The sequence below is a fragment of the Pyrus communis genome, chromosome 8 (genome assembly GCF_041283825.1).
Source record: "Pyrus communis isolate YQ-2024b chromosome 8, ASM4128382v1, whole genome shotgun sequence".
NCBI classification, from domain to species: domain Eukaryota; kingdom Viridiplantae; phylum Streptophyta; class Magnoliopsida; order Rosales; family Rosaceae; genus Pyrus; species Pyrus communis.
The window spans coordinates 644,937-664,733 of record NC_142572.1 but is presented as its reverse complement, the minus strand read 5'-3'; the positions used below and the strand labels follow the sequence as shown (position 1 = coordinate 664,733).

General features: G+C 36.8%; 2 protein-coding genes and 1 pseudogene across 6 annotated transcripts; 2 read left to right on the top strand and 1 right to left on the bottom strand.

Moving 5' to 3' along the window:
• The first annotated feature begins 49 nt into the window (after positions 1-49).
• LOC137717858 (uncharacterized) lies at positions 50-4,650 on the top strand (annotated as a pseudogene). Its single transcript, XR_015965640.1, has 7 exons — positions 50-154; positions 617-1,250; positions 1,384-1,460; positions 2,097-2,360; positions 2,404-2,590; positions 3,097-3,474; positions 3,967-4,650. The product of XR_015965640.1 is annotated as an uncharacterized LOC137717858 (transcript).
• Positions 4,651-4,680: 30 nt separating this feature from the next.
• On the bottom strand, positions 4,681-9,397 carry LOC137717857 (uncharacterized). 2 transcript variants are annotated; one of them, XM_068457353.2, is made up of 10 exons: positions 8,688-9,397; positions 8,428-8,484; positions 8,164-8,241; positions 7,662-7,715; positions 7,423-7,505; positions 6,924-7,023; positions 6,765-6,827; positions 6,080-6,322; positions 5,355-5,415; positions 4,681-5,251 (listed from the first exon to the last, which is right to left on the bottom strand). In XM_068457353.2, the coding sequence occupies exons 1-10, from the start codon at positions 8,934-8,936 to the stop codon at positions 5,154-5,156; spliced, it is 1,086 nt and encodes a 361-aa protein (XP_068313454.2). In that variant the 5' UTR covers positions 8,937-9,397; the 3' UTR covers positions 4,681-5,153. The 2 variants fall into 2 exon arrangements, with proteins under 2 accessions (XP_068313454.2, XP_088555229.1); XM_088699103.1 differs by having other exon boundaries at positions 5,355-5,410.
• Positions 9,398-13,032: 3,635 nt separating this feature from the next.
• On the top strand, positions 13,033-18,947 carry LOC137717994 (cyclic nucleotide-gated ion channel 1). Of its 3 annotated transcripts, none has more exons than XM_088699258.1 (7): positions 13,033-13,212; positions 13,594-14,002; positions 14,893-15,093; positions 15,646-15,944; positions 16,226-16,350; positions 17,363-17,640; positions 18,384-18,947. In XM_088699258.1, the coding sequence occupies exons 1-7, from the start codon at positions 13,157-13,159 to the stop codon at positions 18,849-18,851; spliced, it is 1,836 nt and encodes a 611-aa protein (XP_088555384.1). In that variant the 5' UTR covers positions 13,033-13,156; the 3' UTR covers positions 18,852-18,947. The 3 variants fall into 3 exon arrangements, with proteins under 3 accessions (XP_088555384.1, XP_088555386.1, XP_068313623.2); XM_068457522.2 differs by having other exon boundaries at positions 13,034-13,212; positions 16,239-16,350; positions 17,371-17,640; XM_088699260.1 differs by lacking the exon at positions 17,363-17,640 and having other exon boundaries at positions 16,239-16,350.
• Positions 18,948-19,797: the final 850 nt, after the last annotated feature.

The following is a 19,797-nucleotide window of genomic DNA, read 5'->3' as shown; positions in this document are numbered from 1 at the left end:
AGCCCAATTGGAGGGCCCAACAGTATCAATACACTTGTCGCTCCGCCTCTCTCTCCCTCCCCCCTCGGTCTCGCGGGAACGCTCGTGCTGTACCCGTTTTTTGAAAAGTTGCGAAACGGTTTACTTCTTCAAATAATCAGCTGCTCCTGCAGTGGTACAGTATCTTTCTCTCCCTCTTTCGACTAAAGTTTGAATTTTTATTAGTTCCTTGGTTTTTGATGAATCTAGGGTTTTCTGCAATTGTTTAATTTACTTGTTTTTAGGGTTTTGTGTTGCTTTGACTGAATTTGGGTAAGAGAATTGCTGGAATAAAAAAGCACATTTTTTCTTAAGTTACTGAAGTTTGTTTGGGTTGTTTTTATCAATGGTTTATGATTGGTTTAAATTGGAGACGTTTTACATGTAATTTGAAAGTTTTAATTCACCGAAAAAGTTGAAATTTTTTTATGTTTTGGTTTCTCCAATTGCAATTTAATTTCTTGGATTTGTTTTTGTTAGTCTGTATAAAAGGAGACTGGTTTCTTTTTTTTTTAAATTAATTTTTGCTTAAAAAAGAATGAAGCTGTACTTAAATGAAATTATACCTTAATTAGCTTTGGTGAATGGTTATGTGCAGTGAGGAGCAGGGACAGATTAGTTTTTGGTTAGGAGATGAAGCGGAAGCGAAAGAACAAGAAAGGAAAGCCCAAAGGGTCTGTAGCAGAAGGAAATGAGGCAATTTCAAGTGGGGCAATTGTAAATTTGGAGGATGGTACAAGTATGGATGAAGATGGTAATTACTATAATAAGTATGAGTCTGGAATGGTCGACCAGGACTGATCAGCATATCAATCTTGCCAATATTAAATCCTGACGGCTCAATTGATAGGGGAGTTGGGAAATCAGTGGGAAGAGTTAAAGTGAAGCTTAGGACTTCGAGAACAATGGATTCTCAGCCTACTTCTGATGCATACACAGAAAGTGATACAGATAAGAGTGGCCAACAAGTTGGTTTGGAAAGACAAGGTGTGGTTTCTGAGAAAATGGAGGATAGTGCCAATTCATTGCATGAAGTAAACGTTGGTGCTTCTGGGAACGCGTCAAAGAAAACTGGGAGTGTAAAGATTAAAACATCAAAGGAGTTGGGGTCTAGTGTCAACCACAGTACTGATCCTGTTCCTGCACGGACTGAGAGTCCACATAAAAGAGAATCGAAGGAGGCTGGTCAAGATTCTCGTTATAACAAGCAAGAATTAGATACTGCACCGACGGTATGTTAAGAATTTTGAAATAAATCGTGTTTCTTTTGGGTCATGTAAACCTTTAATTTAGTGTCATCGGTTTCTGTTTCAAGTGTGCTTTGGTGTACGTGCTTATACTTGTCTTCACTTATCACTTATACAGATGGTAAAGAAGGTGATGAAAATGGATGCTTCTGAACCCTTTAATGTCCCTATGAATCCTGAAGCTTTGGGAATACCTATTCCTTTTCCAAGAAGTAGGCATTGTAAATTATATTTTATAAGCCGGAGGCTTAATTCATTTGTATAGCCCATTGTTTTACGCATATGCTTTTAATGGGATGTGGTTACATGTGGGCATGAGGGGTTGGTCTTCGGAGCTAGAATCAAGAAATGATTTTGTATGGATCCTTTCAAAGTGTAACCATGCTCCATAATGTAGAAAGCATATGCATACTGAAAAGTCGGTTGATTGATTTGGCTATGCTCTCAATGATTTGCTAGACGTCTGTGTGCCTCAATGAGATGATCACAACGCTCGTAGAAGTTCATTTTGCGACTCAAGTCCATCAAACGTGCTTAGTCTTTAGGAACTCTATTGATAAGATTATTCAATAGTTGTTTGTTTATATTTGTTTCATGCGACTCTTGTCGGATACACATTGCACAAAATTTGAACTTGAAGTCTTGAACAATGCCTTTTCTTTTTCTTGGTTTTTTTTTTTTTTTTTTTTTGGTGTGCTCCATTTCATCTCTTTGAGGTTCAATTTCCGACTGTTATGCTATGAATACTGCATCATACCTAATTTCCTTTCTTCATGCTTTTATTAATGACATTGTGTTTTGTTTTGTGGGCTTGGGGTTTGTCTGGAATCAGGATTATTTTGATGTGATAGATACACCAATAGATTTTGGAACAATATGCAGTAATCTTGAACAGGGTCGCAAGTATAATAATTCCGAGGATGTTTTCAGAGATGTGGAGTACATTTGGAACAATTGTTATAAGTATAACAGTAAGGGTGACTACATTTTGGATCTTATGAGGCGGGTGAAGAAGAATTTCACCAAGTATTGGACTGCAGCCGGGTTGTATAATGGACAACCAAGAGGAACTAATGGTGAGTGTTTTACAGCTTCGCCTTTTCCCCTTGTTGATACATTTTAGTCTTCACTTTTATAGCACGATACTAGAAAAGCTTTTCTTATGTTTTGAGATTTCTTCCGTTTTCAGAAGGCATCATAAAGCGGATTGCTTATGTCCTATCTGTGTTTTAAAGCGCTGTAGAAGGGAGCGTGAGGAGAATGATCGAATTGCAAAGAGCCATGGAGCTAGTGATAATAGTCTTGTTCAAGAACTCAAGCAAGAGGTAAACTGGAAGTTTTAAACTTTTAGCCAATGGATCCATTCAGAAAGTGGGTTTTCCCTCTGAATTCCTGCAATCAGATGCATTGCTAAGTACGTAATCAAGTAAATTAATAAATACATAAAGACTACGTGAGGAATTTTAAGAGATGACATGAGCTAGTAAAATCTTCGTTCAAAAAAAAAAAAAAATTGCAATTTTGATTCAGCGTTGAAGTTTACAGATCTAATGTACTCAATGGAGGGTGTTTTCATTTGCATACAGTATTGAAATTAGGAAGAGTAACATAATAAAGGACTGTTTTGGACAGTAGCCTTTTACTAGTGAAAAAAAGGCCTTTGATAGTTAAATTGCAAACTTGGTGAATATAAGTTCTTATTACCTATTATTTATGTATTTATTTTCATTATTACTAAGCTGCTGCTGCTAATACTACTATTATTGTTAGACGATTCTTACCTTATTACTTTTGAATCTCCTTTTGGTTAATAAAATTGATCTCTCATTAGGAATCTTCACTTGCGGAAAGTCGTGGTGGGATTTCATCTTCGGATATGGATGGATCATTGGAGCCCAATATCAATGCGGAGGTAGAAGAAAAAGGAGAGGATGCAAAAATGGGGGTATGCAGACAGCAGTATGGTCCTTCAGGGGATAAGCAAGAGAAGGAGGATGATGAGGGGAATGAGGAGGAAGATAGTGACACAGAGATGAAAGACGAAGATGATGGTGAAGCACTAGAACAGTTTGAGAAGGCAAGAGAAGAGCCTAATAAGCAATTGCAACCAATAACAGCATATGCTTCCGCCGGATTCCAAACTGATACAAAGAAAGAGAGTACATCGGTGCACCATGAGGAAGGAATTGTTGCAGATATGCAACCTAAGGTATAACATTTTTGTTTCTTTGGCATCAACCATGTGTTGATTTTACTTAAGTTTTTACTTATTTACAATATATGCAAAAGAAAAAAGAGGAGAAAACGGCTTATTCAACTTCAAAGAAAAATCTTTTCGTAAGTTGTCTTCAATATTTAATAAAATCAATAGAAAGTAGACGCTCAAAATATTATTAATTTTTTCACTTAAGTAGGCAACCGGAATAGCTGGCGATATAATGGTTGGTGTCCTGGTTGAACATATATCGAACAAAATTGAAAATGAAAATTTTCTATCATGGAATAGAGTCGAGGTATCAATGGATACACACCGTTTTTTGTATTCGTTTTAACAGTCTAATTGTGAAGTTTAACAAAAGTTGCTACTGCAAAGGGAGAGCATTTTAATTCTTGTTTTTCAGGAGGTTTGAAATTTGCATCTGAAATTTAGTCAATTTCGAAGCAGTATATAAAAATTTACTCACTTATTGGCCTAATTCAGTCACAGGAATCGCGAGAAAGGCAAAAGAAAGTTAAAAGCATATGAAAGCCTGCAGTTTGAAAATCCCATGCTAGTGGACCTTTGTGGGACTCTCTTCCCTAACAATAGTAAGTCTATCTGCCACTCAGTACTACAGTCTGGTGGTATTCCTCTTCACACAGCTATTAACATGCTCATGAAGTAAGTCCCTATCTTTTGGGCATATGAGGTAACTGAAATATCCCTGTACATGCATGCTTGGGCAGTGCAGTTTTAGTTGTTACTGATGCGTAATGGAAAATCGAGCAGAGGATGGAAACTCAGCTATGGTGACAAATGTTCTAGATAGTTGTCTTCCAGTTCCAGTCATTCTCTACTTTCTTTCGAGTTATGTTTGTGAAGTAATAGCTCAAGATTTTTCGATGGCATATTCCTCGTTGACCGAAAGGAAAAGGATTGTGGTTCTTGCCTTTGAGGGTGACCCAAGAGCAAGCCAGAGACCTGTTAATTTACCAATGATGCAGCAGCAGCAAGAGGTGCTAAATTGGCCGTCTCAAGGAGCATCTCGAAATCTTGTATCCATTATATATGTACTTACCTGACATCGTTTTGGCACTCTAGGACGGTGAGGGAAAAACTTGTGCCTTCGGTTGTGTACGATTTTCATAATAACTACAGGAGTAATTAGAATGTTTAAAGTTGGCATTCGTTGTCTATGAATTCTCACTAGGTTAATTTAAACGAATTACGTGTAGAGTGCATTGCTATAGTCAACTTAGTTTCACTTGCAGTCATCAGATCCAAGCCGCTTGCCTTTAGTACTCCGAAAAAATGGAGGCATTAGTATTGGCAATGAGGCAATCCTTAATTTGGAAAATAAAACATCGTTTACATGGTCATCGATTTACAACCATTAACTTGACATCTACTGCTTAAAAATGCTTCGGTGTTCATGAACTTTTTGAGAAATTTGGATCGACAATGACTGCACCATGGGCTGTGAAAATTGGCGCCCGGTATAACCCAGAAAGTTGAATCAACAAACATCCACTGTAGGATAACTGTCGGCTTTGGTGCAGTCACGCGAGAGTCCCATGAACTGGTGCAAACATAGAATGTTTACCCTTAATGCAAACCCCGAAGACACATCTTCTCTAAGAGTCCACAGAAGTCCACCGCAAGCATCAGACAGGGTTGCCGTCTTCATCTCATGGCAAATCGTATTTCACTTGTCCAAGGTACAGACCACAAGCAGGCGCCATGGGACTAGCAGCAGTCACCATCTTTGCATTCAAGATCCTCTCAACTGTAAATTCCATTTCATTAGGACAGAACAAGGGGTTAGATCATTACAAGAGAAGGATCAAACTGCAAAGAATAAAAAACATGGAAGAATCGATGCTGCCCACCATCAGGTATTCTTAAATCTCCGGTGCCAACACATTTGAGTACACCAACAAGCAGTCTAACCTGCGTAAATCTCGACAATCAGTAAACAGATTGTAACTGCTTGAACTGGAGGTAGATGGACAATAAACGGTTCTGTAGAACTCATGACAACTGTTAAAGAGGGCACAAATCATTTACATGAGAGGTTTACAACGTGAAAATTTTGAAAACTCAGAAAGGAGAAGAAAAATTTTCAAGTCAACATAAACAAAAACATTATTAATACGTATACTGCAACTGAATCCCTGTTCATTTTCACCGAAGTTCCTAATGATATATTTTTTAAGTTATTTTACGGGGGATGGTGGTATGGTCATTAGGGACCTGAACACTGAAATACTTTTAAACTAGCAAAGTACACACTCAAAAAGTAACCAAAAACAGTGCAAACTCGAGAAACATTACCCTCTCCCTGTGAACAGAAATCAAGATCACATAAACAGCAGGTGTTAATAAAAACAAATTAGAAAAAGACGTTTAGGAAGAAAGAACATTTATATTTAAACAGCAAGTTAACATTGTGTACAGTTACATAATTTTAGAGCATTAGTCTTTTGTCTTTAAAATATATATATATATATACACACACACACATATATATGTGTGTGTGTAATTACAGAGCATCCAACACATACAGGAAATAAAAGGAAATAATATGCAAGAGGTTTAGGAAGAAGAGCTCAACCTGGTGGTACAGAAAAGAACGTGCTCGTGCGGTTACCACAAAGCAACGGTGCTTTTTTCTCATGCCAAATCCTAGTCCTCCATTGAAACTAGAGGATGTATCAGTCTCAGATTTGTTAGCGTGGGCATGAGGATCTTCCTCCACCAAATTGTTTTGTTTCCTCTCCATTATTGATGGAAAATAAGGACTTGACACTACCTCAGAAACATTAAGTTCATCCAACGTTCTGATCGGTGATTTTGCCTATAGATAACATAAATTAAAAACATTAAATTAGAAATAGAAATCCGTATCACCTAATCAAGTCTTCAATGAGTTTAACCGTGGAGTACGGACACTTAGGACTGTTTCTATTCCAGTCTTGCCTATGATAGCAGGAACCAAAAACAACTTAAACTCGCAGATAAGTTCTTGCCAACCTTTTGGTGAACTTTAACTCACAGATGCTTCGTCAATCTGAATGAAGATTAAGAAAAGGAATATCTCAAGAGACAGTGGATACCAAAGACCATAAAGAGATGGGAATATAATAGATGCTTCTTCAACCAATAAAGATACATCTCATAGTACACACTTTTTTTTTTTGGGTTGAAAAGAAACAAAACCCTCATAATATAATATCAGTGTCAAAAGCAAACAAGGGGAAGAACATTAAATCCTAGCTAATTGGGAGGTGAGGAACAACCTGACAACCCGCTGCCCTAAAGGAACTAAAATCATGATGTCCAACCAAAACTTTGCATGCTTCCTGCATCAATTTGAATCAAGGAAATTGCATTAGACGGAAAATTAATGACCAGATATATTTAGAGCAAACATAATATTTGGAAAACTGCTAAGGAACCTGCATAGCAAAAAGATCCAGCTCCTCGGGTACATGCCATGCACAGTCTTTTTCAAAGGTTGACAAAGGCTCTGGTCCAAACAGAAGACGGTAGAAATACCTGAAGAAATTTAAACGAAGCCTGTGAAACAATAAATCATGTATGGTTCTAGTCACTGAATTTAATTATACATGAATCGGGCCTAACTACATTATTCTGACACAATCCAAAACAAAACTGCCATGTTAAACATTCTAACAGCAATTAGCGTACAGTAACCCGACCATTGGAAGGTTATGATCAATTCTACAGAAGTTTCATTGGTGGATACCACCGTACCATGTGAAATGATAGATAGCTGCAATCTTGTTTACATTTGCCAGACTAACTTGAATGTCCTACCATCTAGTCAAATAAGCATGGAAAAATCTTCATGCATACTGTTACTAACATATATATGAGTCCCCATACATAAGATTGCATTTGTTTTCTCCATAATCGAGATTCATGAGTACTTACGTGCGCTCTTGGGCTTTATATCGAGCATGAAAATCAGCTGGAACACTTCGAACATCTATCACCATTACATCACCTTCATTCTTCTGATGGAACAAAAACAAAGTGTCAGGATCTCCTCATTAGAACAAAACTATAAAATTTCAATTGGCTCTGGTTTTAAATCTGCAATCCACATATACAGTCCAACTAAGTCTCCAAAATGATATTTTTGTGATTCGAACAATTAAAAGAAAGCACACCTGTAAGAAATGATTCACAGCTCTTTTGACAACTGAAGGTTCATGGGGTTCTAACTGCATTTAAACACAAACAAAAGTAACTTTTATAGCAACCAGAACCGTTCAAATATGATATCTTTATAATTCTTTTACCACAAAGTACAAAGGAAATTTAAATTGGTTGAGTGTAGGTGTCTCTGTGTATGCAAGCAACAAATGTTCGTCTACCCACGCTGAATACCAACATAGGGCTATTAAAAGACAACAATTATCACCGACACACTTTCTTTAACTAAAAGGTCCTTGAAATTTGAGGGCGGCTCAAAGGCCTAGTCTTTGGCTTCAGAATATGATTTTTTTAACACATTGATAAACATCAAATTTACTGCAACCTCATGGGAATGAAACGGCTTCCATAACAGAACAACCAAGAATGCTAATTTAACTGCACTACTTCACTTCTCTTGTCCCATATTATATGCAGTGCATCACTGTTATAACACATTATTTTTAAATGACATACCACTTCACCAGGCTTCCTTTTGCTTATGCGCTCGACATCTACATGACAAACATTCGACAAGGCATGGACTCCTGCATCCTACAACAATAAAAGGGAATACATCCACCCCATCTCCCAGTTAATATAATGCTTGCTAGAAAATAAAGACCACAAAGTGACACTTAATACTGTCACTCTTATACTTCTTCCGAGTTACGAAATAACAAGTCGAAGAAAACTAGTGATAGTAAATTCCAAATACAACGAAGTCACAAGTAGACTTACAGTTCGACTGGAACAGAATATCGAAACCGGCTGGCCAATAAATTTACGAAATGCCTCCTACAAAATTCAAAAAAAATCAATCAACCAACCACTTGATTTGCAACAAAATGAACATTTCGAACAATTCGTACACCGCAACTCAACGATCCCATGACGGAGGAAATGAAAGGACAATACAATTCAAAAGCAATGAAATTTTCATTGGTAACGAAAAAAGACGTAGCATTTATCACTCAAATCTTAAATTTCACAGAAATCACCTCAAGGACTCCAACAACTGTGCGGCAATTGGACTGCTGCTGCGAGCCCGAAAAGCGAGTACCAATGTACTCGATTGCCAGTAGATACCGCTGGATTCGAGCCTGTTGGCTCATCGGTTGAGGTTTCTGTGACTCCTGATCGCCGACGCTGAGATCGTCGGCGGTTTTGGAGACCTTTGGAGGCCTTTGGGGAGATTGGGAGTTACTGATGCTATCTAGTTCGAGTGGGTGCTTAAGATTTTCTGACATTGATTTTATCTTCGTAATTTCTTCGGCCCCAAACAGTGAATTGGGCTCTAGGGTTTTGGGATTGCAAAGTTTCGAACGTTGGCAAATCAGGGTTTAAGGGCTTTAGCTTACCGTTTGAATGCAGGGTTGTACCAAACCCGACCCGCATTGCAAAAAAATTGAAAATGCCAAAAAAAAAGTAAAAAAAATCCACTAAAGAATCCATCACCCAGATGACAGAACACCAATCATAAGAACAAAAGTCGACCGCCACCACCGATCACTCATAGTTTTGGATTGTCTACTAATAAGAAGAGATGAGCACATAACCTAAAAGTACTTTCTGATCGTTCGAGCTGGTTGGCAGATTTGATAACTATCTAGCACGAAGTTCCAAGGATAGGTTTGTGCAAACATAACTCCAAGCCATGTGTTGGCCATCGATGGGAAAAAAAGTCTATGAAGAGATGTAAATGTTGTCAGGCATAACTCTCGGCTAAAGTACTTTCCAACCACTCTTGGGGGATCAGTGCGCACACCACTCAGTACAAGTCAACCCGGAAAACCATGCAATTAGCTTTGAGCAAATATCACTTCTCTCCACGTGTCATATGGATAATGGAGAAATAGCTTATATGTCGTATCTACGTCTTCGGCCCATTAAATGATAGGGCAGTGAGAAAATTAAAGACCCAAGACCTTTGTGGCTCACTTAGGGCCTATACAAGATGGTAAAGTGTTATTCTAATCCACAACAAATGTATATCAGATCACTACAATGGACGTAACCCATATATCTAGGTGAACCACTTAAATTCTTTTGTTCATAAAGTAACTTTATATTCCGAGCCCAAAAAACAGTTGATCGTACTGGTTTTTGTTGGCCACCCAGTAGTTTTGAGCATAAACAAATTTAATACAATGGTGACCGCGCATTGGGGTTGACTCTACAATATTTTCGCATGATTTGAACTGTTCACTTTGTAAATCTTCATTTAAAGATCATCCTTATATAAATTCATCCAAATCGAAAAAGCGTTTTAGTATCTAATTGTGACATAGAAAATATAGACAAGACCAATTCGTTGGAAAACAATGAAACGATCAGGTCAACAATCAATTGGCTAAATGATTTTCAATTGAAAAATGTTTGGGAGGCCACATTGGTGCATCATCACATGTGACAAGTGATTTGTACATGCCACATCAATTAATGAGTTTATTTAAATAAATATATTAATTTTATGAATCTCCTGCCACATGTAATGGTACACAAATATGATATAATTATTGGATCTCCCAAGCATTAATCTTTTCAATTTGGCCAAACTAATTTATTTTTCGTGTTGGTAAGGAGTAAACTAATTATTTTGGTTGGTGAAGGGGGAATATACTAGTAGTGAGCCATGGGGGACAAGAGGGCTACTGCTCACATTGTCAATATTCTTTGTACATTTCTTGACCAGCTGCTCCAGAATTAAAACAACTTGCCCTGCTGGCATGAACAGGTAAAATGTATTTATTATATCCAACTTGTCGGGTTAATTACTAATTAATTAGCATGGTGCATGTACAAATTGGAGTCTTGGTCTTGGGAGTATACATGCATATATTTTTTATTTGGCCTCTCGTCAAAAGCTTCTTCAACCGTCCACCTCTTCTCACATTCTCTTCAAACGCAACCGCTTCTATTCATTCAAATTATCCAAAAAACATCATGATTTCACTTATCTGTATGAAAAAAATAATGGTGGGACAATTTCTCTTAATAAGTGCATATGTTTTATCTTATGTAAATATTGTGTATCAAAATTGAGAGTAAAATAGGAAAAATAGGGATATGATTGTTATTTTCTCAAAAGATACAAAATCACTATTTTGCCCTCCTTATGTAAGTGTTGTGGATCAAAAGTGAGGGCAAAATAGAAAAATGGGCAAAAAGGTGACAAGGAGGGTTCTCTTAATAATAGTACTAGCAGAGAGTAGGGGTGTGCACGGGCCGGGTCGGGCTCAATTTTGAAAGGACCGAACTGGACCCGAGCTTAAGAGAAACGGGTCGGGCCGGGCCGGGGGCAACATTTTCTAATATAGGAATCGAACCTAACCCGGCCTAGTTGAAACGAGCCGATTCAGGTCGGGTCAACGATTCCTTTGCTTTTTTTTCTTTTTTTCTTTTTTCTTTTTTGGGATACAATTCAATCGATTTGAATTTGATACAATCAAGCCAGCTTTGACAATAACAATCAAATTAATGGGCATGTCAAGATCTATCAATAACTATCATAAACAAGCAATTAAACACAAACAAAACCAGAAAAAAAATTCAATTGAGATTAAGGTATCCATCCATGCCCACACCCCTCCTTCGTATTCTTCTGCAACTCAATAACAGTGCCCGAACCACCGCCACTCAATGCTATCTCCACCCATGCCACCTCACCATTAGATCCAAACCCAGTTCCAAATAGCCACGCACAATGAGATTCAACGCTACCCAACTCAGATCTGCCTTTTCTCATGCTCAAATTCAATTTAATTCAACAAAAGTTTCAAACCCAGTCGATTCAAATTCAATTCAATAAAATATTTGAAATTGAAACATTACAGAGGTCAAGGTTCAAGAACCCAACAAAATCCCTAAATCTAGAAACCTTAATTTAATTTTCAAACCTAAATCCCTAAAATGTAATACCTTAAAACTGAAGAGGACGAATGAGACGTCGTGCGCTGCAGATATGGGTCTAAGTCAGACGGAGAAGACGTCATTTCGAGTTGTTTGACTTCGTTCGTCCCTTTGAGTTCGTCAGAGAGAGAGTGACTGATTTCCAGATAGTGAGTCGGGATAGATTGAGGCCTAATGATGATGGCAGCGGACGGCAGAAGGCTGGGAGCGAGTTAAGAGAGATGGAGGTCTGACGATGATGGTGGTGGGGTACGGAGCTGGGACGGTGGAAGGCTGGGAATGAGTTAGGAGAAGGTCTCGAGGTATGAGAGAAATGAAAGGAGTCGGGGAGGAGAGATAGAGAAGACTAGGGATGAGGACAAGAAACGGGCCGAGCGGGGGGCCCGTTTCCTCCCATTTCAAGACCCGCCCCGCCCCGTTTGTGTTTAGAAATTTTGAACTCGCCCCGTACCCACCTCGAACCTGAATTACCCGCCCTTACCCGCGGTTCCTATACCCGTTTGCTCACCCCTAACAGAGAGCACACACTTTGTGTGTATGAACAATTTCTTTTAATAAGTAATAAGTGCATATTTTTTAAAATATTACATAATTACTGTTTTGTCATTCTTATGTAAATATTGTGTATCAAAAGTGAGGGTAAAAATTAGAAAAATAAGTATATGATTGTCATTTTCTAAAAAAAAAAAAAAAAGAGGGTAAAATAGGAAAAATAGGGATATGATTGTCATTTTGTCAAAAGGTACAAAATTACTATTTTGCCCTCCTTTTGTCTATAATGTGTTTCAAAAGTGAGGGCAAAATAGAGAAAAAATAGGGAAAAAGATGTATCTACAAAAATTTATTACTTATCTTCCAGATGCTGTACAAATTGGAGTCTTGGTCTTGAAGTAACACAAATTTATTACAGATCTTCCAGATGCTATACTGCATCACATGCTTTGAGTTCGTTATATACAATAACAACGAAGTCTTTTCCCACTAAGTGGAGTCGGCTATATAAATCCTAGAACGTCATTACGCTTGATTCTGTGTCACATCTTCTATTAGATCCAAGTATTCTAAGTCTTTAACTCCAATTTGTAATGAATAGGTCAAACAACGAATTACATTTGTTCATATATATCGAATATATATACAAGTAAAAAAATTTTACAAGCCTAAGAAATAGTCTAAGTAAACAGTGAAATGCTTGGTTCCATATGATTACGTTGAAAAGAATCGAATCTTTGTACAGGCAAGTTGTTCGTTATATAATACATTATTTTGCATTTTCGGTAGGGACGAGTACTGTGGCTGGTCATGATGGGAGATGTCTGTTTTGTTTAGTCATTTTCTGGTGTGAGAGAAGAGGGGTGTTTGGATATAGCAAAAATACTAACGGGTGTTTGGCTTAATGTCGTTTAAAGGGTTTCGAAATGAAACGTGGTTGACCAGTTGACCTTATCCGCTTCAGAAGTTAGGGTATGGGATCCTGAGACCCCAATAAATATTACCCTTTTAAGAATTCTTAAGCTCGTTAATTCGGTGTAGCAGCTTGAGCTAGTAGTTTGAGCTTATGGCTGCCCCCACAGTGGCGTTAGATATTGAGAACTGGACACGGGGAACCGAGAGGTTAGTCGACGAATAATTAATATGCTTCTTCCTTTTTTTCATCTTTTTTTTTTTTTTTTTTTTTTTTCAACTGAATAAGAATAGGTTTAAAATTCGATTCATTTCAACGTAATCATATGAAACTGAGTATTTCATTGTTTACATATTTCTGACTATTTCATAGGCTTGTAAAAAAATTTTACTTGTATATATATTCGATATATATGAACAAGTGTAATTTCATTTCAATTGCATTAAGCTCACTTTTGTTGGTTCCCAGCACAGTTCTACGACGGATTAATTCGTTCGTGCATTCTTTTTTATCCAATTCGATGAGACTGCAATTGTTTTTGCGATAAATATATATTTATACTTTTATTTGTCTTTCTATTGTTTATGCAGCACTGCAGGTTCTCAAAATAACAGCATCGGGAGACAATTAACTAATTACATGAGAATAGATGAAGGACGTTCGCGTTCATCAACTGAGACGGGAAAAGGGGCAACCGTGAAGGAAATTCTTGATCCACGGGGACGCTTCGGCGTAATATGGTCTAAGATGTTTGTGATTTCATGTGCGGTTGCAGTCTCGCTCGATCCTTTCTTCTTTTACATTCCGGTCGTTGTTGAGGAGAAGAAATGCATAAGGAAGGACACGAGTTTGAGGACTGTAGCTCTCCTCTTACGTTCACTCACGGATATGACCTTCATAATACATATTTTACATGAAGTTCGTGTTACTAGTACCAACACTACTGCTGTGGCCATCTCCATCTTAGTTGACTTTCTCGCCATTCTTCCCATCCCACAGGTAAACCTAAACATTTTGATAAGTAAAATGTTTCCCGAGAAAAACTTTATCGATTGGCTGTTTCTGCTATATGACGGTGAGTGGCTAAAACATGCAGTTTAGATGACATGTGCCCATTTAAAGACACACCGTTTTTAACTGTTTATGTCACTCTACATTAGGACGAAAAACTTTTTTTTTTCGTTAATATTGTCATAATTTTCTTTATAACTTTTGAACCACATTATTGCTAGCTCATTGTGATGCACAAAACGGATGAACTTTGGAACAACGTAAAGTGTCAAGTTATGACCTTCGCAAGGTTGTTTCGGTCACTAAGTGTAGGTAAATATGTAAAGAGATAGAGATAAGGAAACAAACACAAGATATACATGATTGAGATAGAGATTTGGAAACCAACACAAGATATACATGGTTCACCCCAAGTTGGGCTACGTCCACAAGGGTAGAGTTCTCATTAATAATGTAAAATTTACTAACACAAAGGTTTAAGCACAATCATTAGTAGTAAGTTCTAATAATGGATTAAGTGGAATAATAGCATCAGGGAGTAATTCTAGGAGAATGGTCTCCTTTTATAGTTGAAGAGAGTCGCTCACTCTCGTTCGTGGTTGATGTGGGACTTTATGAGCTTTATTCTGATGTTGACACGTACCGTGTTGTGAATGGCCTCTCGGTTGGAGCAAAACTCATGTACTTTGGCAGGGATGCCTCAACACGAATCCTTCCATGAATCTCTGAAGGTATAAAGTTCACAGGTACTCGATAATTTCGGAATTGATAAAGTATATAGGGTACAAACAAATCATATTATCCAATGTGTAACTAGATGATTTCTCTTCGATATATAACACTCTTGACTCTAATTTAAATCCTTTCAATTTGTTTAGGTGGCAATATTGTTGTTCTTTCTAGATCTGAATGGCTCTGAGTATTTTTACAAAAGGAGTAAGATTTTGAATGCGTTTCTTCTCCTTCAATATCTACCAAAGGTGTATCGGATTCACTTGACCTCTAAGAAACTTAAGCCAAAGGCTGGAAAATGGGCTAAAGGGGCATTCAATTTCTTCCTCTACATCCTTGCTAGTCATGTAAGTTTCAATTACATTAATTCTCATATATAATTTCTTTAATCTTTCCTTTTATTTTAGTATTTTTTTTTCTTTGCTCAAAGTTTTCTCTTAAAAATGTTGTCTAGTAACATTCATCTTCATTTTGTAAGTGAGAAGTCTTAGGTTCGACTTTCATAAACAACAGCAAATTTTGGTCCACTATGTAGCTTAGTCAAACTCTAAACTCCAATATCATTGTATCAAAAAAATAATCCTAAAAAAAAACCTATGAACAATATATAAGAAACTTTCTAAAGAGAACCCTAGTTAACCCCATAAATATGGCAACACATGACACCAATCAGAGAAAAAAAAATAGTAGTCAGCTTGATAGTTTTAGTGGACCAAGAAACCAATAGCTAGTCTAATATGTTTTTAATTCATTTTGCCAATTTTAATGAATAAGAACCAAATTGTTATTGGTCCAAAATCACACAAAAGAGCAAAATGTGATTAATCCTTTATTTTTCAAGAACTTAGCCTTTTTGTGCTTGTTTTAATTACTAACTACGTACCTTGCTGGTGTTTTAGATAACAGGAGCCTTTTGGTACTTCTATTCTATTCAACTAGAGATATCATGTTGGCATCGTGCTTGTATGCATCATCCTACGACTCCAGCATGCATGTCTACATATTTATGTGATGGCGCCACTCCTACAACTTCAAGAAATATATCCTTCCTTGGTGAAAAGTGCCCTACCAATCCAACAAATGCAACCCTATTTGATTTTGGAATGTTTAGTAGCGCCCTCGAGTCTGGTACCACGCAGTCAATGAACATTCCACCAAGGATCTTTTACTGTTTTTGGTGGGCTCTGCGAAATTTAAGGTTCGTAGATTTACTTACAACATAAATATTTTATTTTTCATCAAGTAACTAATAGAAGCCTGAGTATACATTTTTGAATTTGATATTAAAAGTGAATGATAAATCGATGTGTTTTTTATGTTTCAATCTCAACTTTTGTTATTAAATACAAAGTGAATGACTACGAATTTTTTATGCTTGGTGACCGAGAGAACGGAACTTATACTCATTATATACGTATGCAGTCTTTATAATAAGCTTTTGACATTAGTATTTCAAACATTGCTTATGAAATTTTGCAGTGAAATTTTGCAGTTCTTTTGGTCAGAATCTTCAAACAACTACTTATGTGTGGGAAAACGGACTTGCAATTCTTATTTGTGTCATGGGTTTGCTACTGTTTCTACACCTTATTGGGAATGTGCAGGTTGGTAACAAATTAATCCGTCCAACGTTTGTTTTTCGTATCTTTTTCTTATTGTATATGGTATTAGGTACTTATTGTAGGGTTTTAGGAACACCGTAATAGGGTTTTATGACATTTTCAAGTTAAAAGACGTGTTTACTATAATGGTGTTATTAGAAAAAAGGTAATTAATTTCAAGTTATAACACGGGCAGGTTCCGACTCTCATACTTGAGACTTCTCAGTTTCATTAGCATACGTGTTATTAATCTACTCATATTAAAATACATCTTCTTTTTATTTATGCATTATGCCTAAAATGACAAAAATATATTGTATCGTACATCTATATTATAACAACTAACAAGTGGACTAAGTAACACCACTTGATTGTATTAGGGTCACACAGAACAACTGGTGTTCAATGTTTAATTGAATGAGTACATGATCTTTCATTCAATAATATGGACTAGTGATATTCTTTTTAAGTGTAAGTGGAAGGTTTTAAGTTTGACTTTTATCGATAACGAGTTCGAACCAAATTATCATGAAAGACCTATTGTGTTGCTTAGTCCAAATTCCGACCCCTTAATATGAATATATCGTTAAAATATAATTATATCGTTATATTTAGGAAAAAAAAAAAAAACCATGGTTATTGTCTAACCATTGCCAAACTACTCATATGAACTTTATTAATTTTGTGTTGTTTGCCTTTCAACATAAAACTCAATTTCATTAAGAGCTAATTTGGAAGTGCATTTTAAATAATTGAAAGCACTTTTAAAAAAAAAAAATGTTTTTGGGTTTCAAAGCCACCAGAAATGCTTGCTGCAAAGGATCAGTTATGTGTTTCTTGTATGAGCAATTCAAATGCTTTTCCAAGATTGACTCCAAAAACATTTTCATCAAAAACACTTTTAGCCATTTTGAAAGCACTTCTAAACCAGCCTTAAATCCCATTAATGCATGCATGCATATTCCCTAATAGTCCAACATTTTATGAATAACAAAAGAACGTGTTTTCGTGTAAGAATTGCAGACATTCCTTCAGTTGGCAACTATGAAATCAGAGGAAAAAAGACTAAATTCAGTGTTATCTATGAAGATGCAAAGGAAAAGGGTAGATATACATATGTGGATGGACAGAAATGGTATCCGTGATAAGCATATGAAGACAGGAATCATGAAAAACATAGAACAAATATTGAAAGGAAACGAAGATGTTGATATGGTGCACTTATTCTCTATGCTACACTGGCGTGTCAGAAAATCCATAAAGCACCATCTCTGCATGGATACGATCAAGAAAGTAAGTTGCTTTTGTTTAGATAAGAAATTGAAGGTTTATTTTACTGGAAAACTTAATAGATGATCAAATCCAATTTCTAAAATGATAGAAGTTATCAATATTTCGTTAATATCTGATTGGTATTTCATCAATCTTTAATCGGTATTTTGGTGATTTTTTATTTTGATCTATTCAGTAATTGTCATTTCTTATCTAATGATTTTAGTAAAATTTGCTTCTTTTTCAGTGTTTAATAGCTTATTCTGAAGAATCTAAGAAATTTTTCATTGAACAATTCGATGATTATTTAGTCTAAACTCTTCTTCTTAATTATCAAAAGAATCAAATAAAGAGGGAAATCAGCAAAAATCATTGAAAAACAAATAACAATTGCTAAGGTGATCAAAATCAATTATCTATGATATATTGAATATTTATCAAGGAAATAATGGTCTCCATGTTTTTTATGAGCCTCCTGCTTTTGTGGATAGGTTGATTTTTTAGGATGATGGGGTTTCCTTAGACCCATTTTGTTAATAATTAGTTGTTTTTCTAAGGGTCTTTTGACACACAGTTTTACCAAAAGAAATAATGATCAGATCAGATATCCATGATGAGAATTTGATCATTTAAGAAATTCAATTGTAATTTGGAAATGATCGAAGAAAAAAAAAAGCGTTTAATATTGATGCTCCTATTGAATTCATTCCTCTCTTTTTTCTTAAACCTATGCATGATATGAATTGAATCTTAATCTTGATTAGGTTCCTTTGCTTCATAATTTGGATGAACAAGTATTGCAAGCAGTATGTGGAAACCTTAAGCAGGTAATGTATGCCGAGGATAGTTTTATTGTCCGAGAAGGGGAGCCACTTGATAAGATGTTATTCATCACACAAGGCATTGCATGGATCTACGCATCGTCGTCTAGCAACACTGGAGGCAATGGATGTCTTCAGAAAACCGACTTCTATGGCGAACAACTTCTAAGTTGGGCACTAAAATCTTCCTCGTTTTCTGATATTCCCATCTCGACCAGAACTGTTAAGTCCCACACCAAAGTTGAAGCCTTTGCTCTCATGGCCGTCGACGTGAAGTGTGTAGTCTCTAGACTCTGGTGGCATTTCAGCAAGGAGATGTCCAACTCGGAGGATCCTAGGCCGGAGCAGTGGGAGCTCTTAGCAGCTTCTTCCATACAAGCAACTTGGCGCCGCCGTCACGGAAGACTATAAACCGCTGCCAATTTACTGAGGCCCTGAGGATCGTAGCTAGTATCAAAAAGTTGGAAGACTATGGAATAATTGTAATTAATTGCAACATGATTATAATAATGAATGGTTTTGGGAAAAAAAATCACATCAGAGCGTGCCTAACTCGTATGATCCACACTAATTCAAAAATAAAAAACTAGGCGAGCCAACAAAATCCGAATGCAAAGAAGCAAGAACCACTGACGGAGAGTCACAACCAATGATGAAGAAGATAAATTGATGTCAGTGAAATAATCCGCAGCCACAACCCCTTCCCGGTAAATGTCAAAACAATCTAAATTCATCATCCGAATGAGTCAAACTAGTAAACCATTGTGTATGGAGAGACCTAGGAGGAACAAACTCAAATAAGATTGATGTAGAACGGATGGCAGAGTGGATTGAAGGGTAGCGCGGAAGACGCAAAACTGGCAGCAAGGCTGCTGGTATGTAGGTTTGGTTGTCGGAAATAGGGCTTCTAATTTGTCTTTTGAAGAAAACGACGCAAGGATCAAAACACATCAGCTTCGCTCGTGACATAAGAGCAATTTTTGCCAAAAACCATCGTACTATACCAAAGCAACGTTTTGGGTTTTAGGAATACTACTTTGGAAATTTGTTAATGGTTTAATTCCTTTTCTATTTGAACATTAAGTCCTATTAGGGTTTGGTTTTGCGTTTTGAATGTATAAATACACCTTGCTGGTGTCAGGATTGATACCAGGGCGGAGACCAAAGCACCGAACCAATGATGGTTCGGCGCCGTTTGCTGCCCACCATTGAAATCCAGTAAATCCAATTCCTTCCTTCCCACGTAGATCACAACCATTTCAAAGAACGATTTCGGCATTCTCATGGTTTCACAAAATTGAGACTAGAAGTTAGGTGAATTTTTGGTAATGCAACAGCGTAACCACACGAGCACACG

Bases quoted from the DNA above. Each gene is read 5' to 3' on its own strand.
- LOC137717857 (XM_068457353.2), bottom strand. From the start codon at position 8,936: ATGTCAGAAAATCTTAAGCACCCACTCGAACTAGATAGCATCAGTAAC. The intron at 8,485-8,687 runs GTGATTTCTGTG...TGAATTTTGTAG, and splicing joins CAGTTGTTGGAGTCCTTGAG to GAGGCATTTCGTAAATTTAT. The intron at 8,242-8,427 runs GTAAGTCTACTT...TTATTGTTGTAG, and splicing joins TATTCTGTTCCAGTCGAACT to GATGCAGGAGTCCATGCCTT.
- LOC137717994 (XM_088699258.1), top strand. From the start codon at position 13,157: ATGGCTGCCCCCACAGTGGCGTTAGATATTGAGAACTGGACACGGGGA. The intron at 13,213-13,593 runs GTTAGTCGACGA...TTGTTTATGCAG, and splicing joins TGGACACGGGGAACCGAGAG to CACTGCAGGTTCTCAAAATA. The intron at 17,641-18,383 runs GTAAGTTGCTTT...AATCTTGATTAG, and splicing joins GCATGGATACGATCAAGAAA to GTTCCTTTGCTTCATAATTT.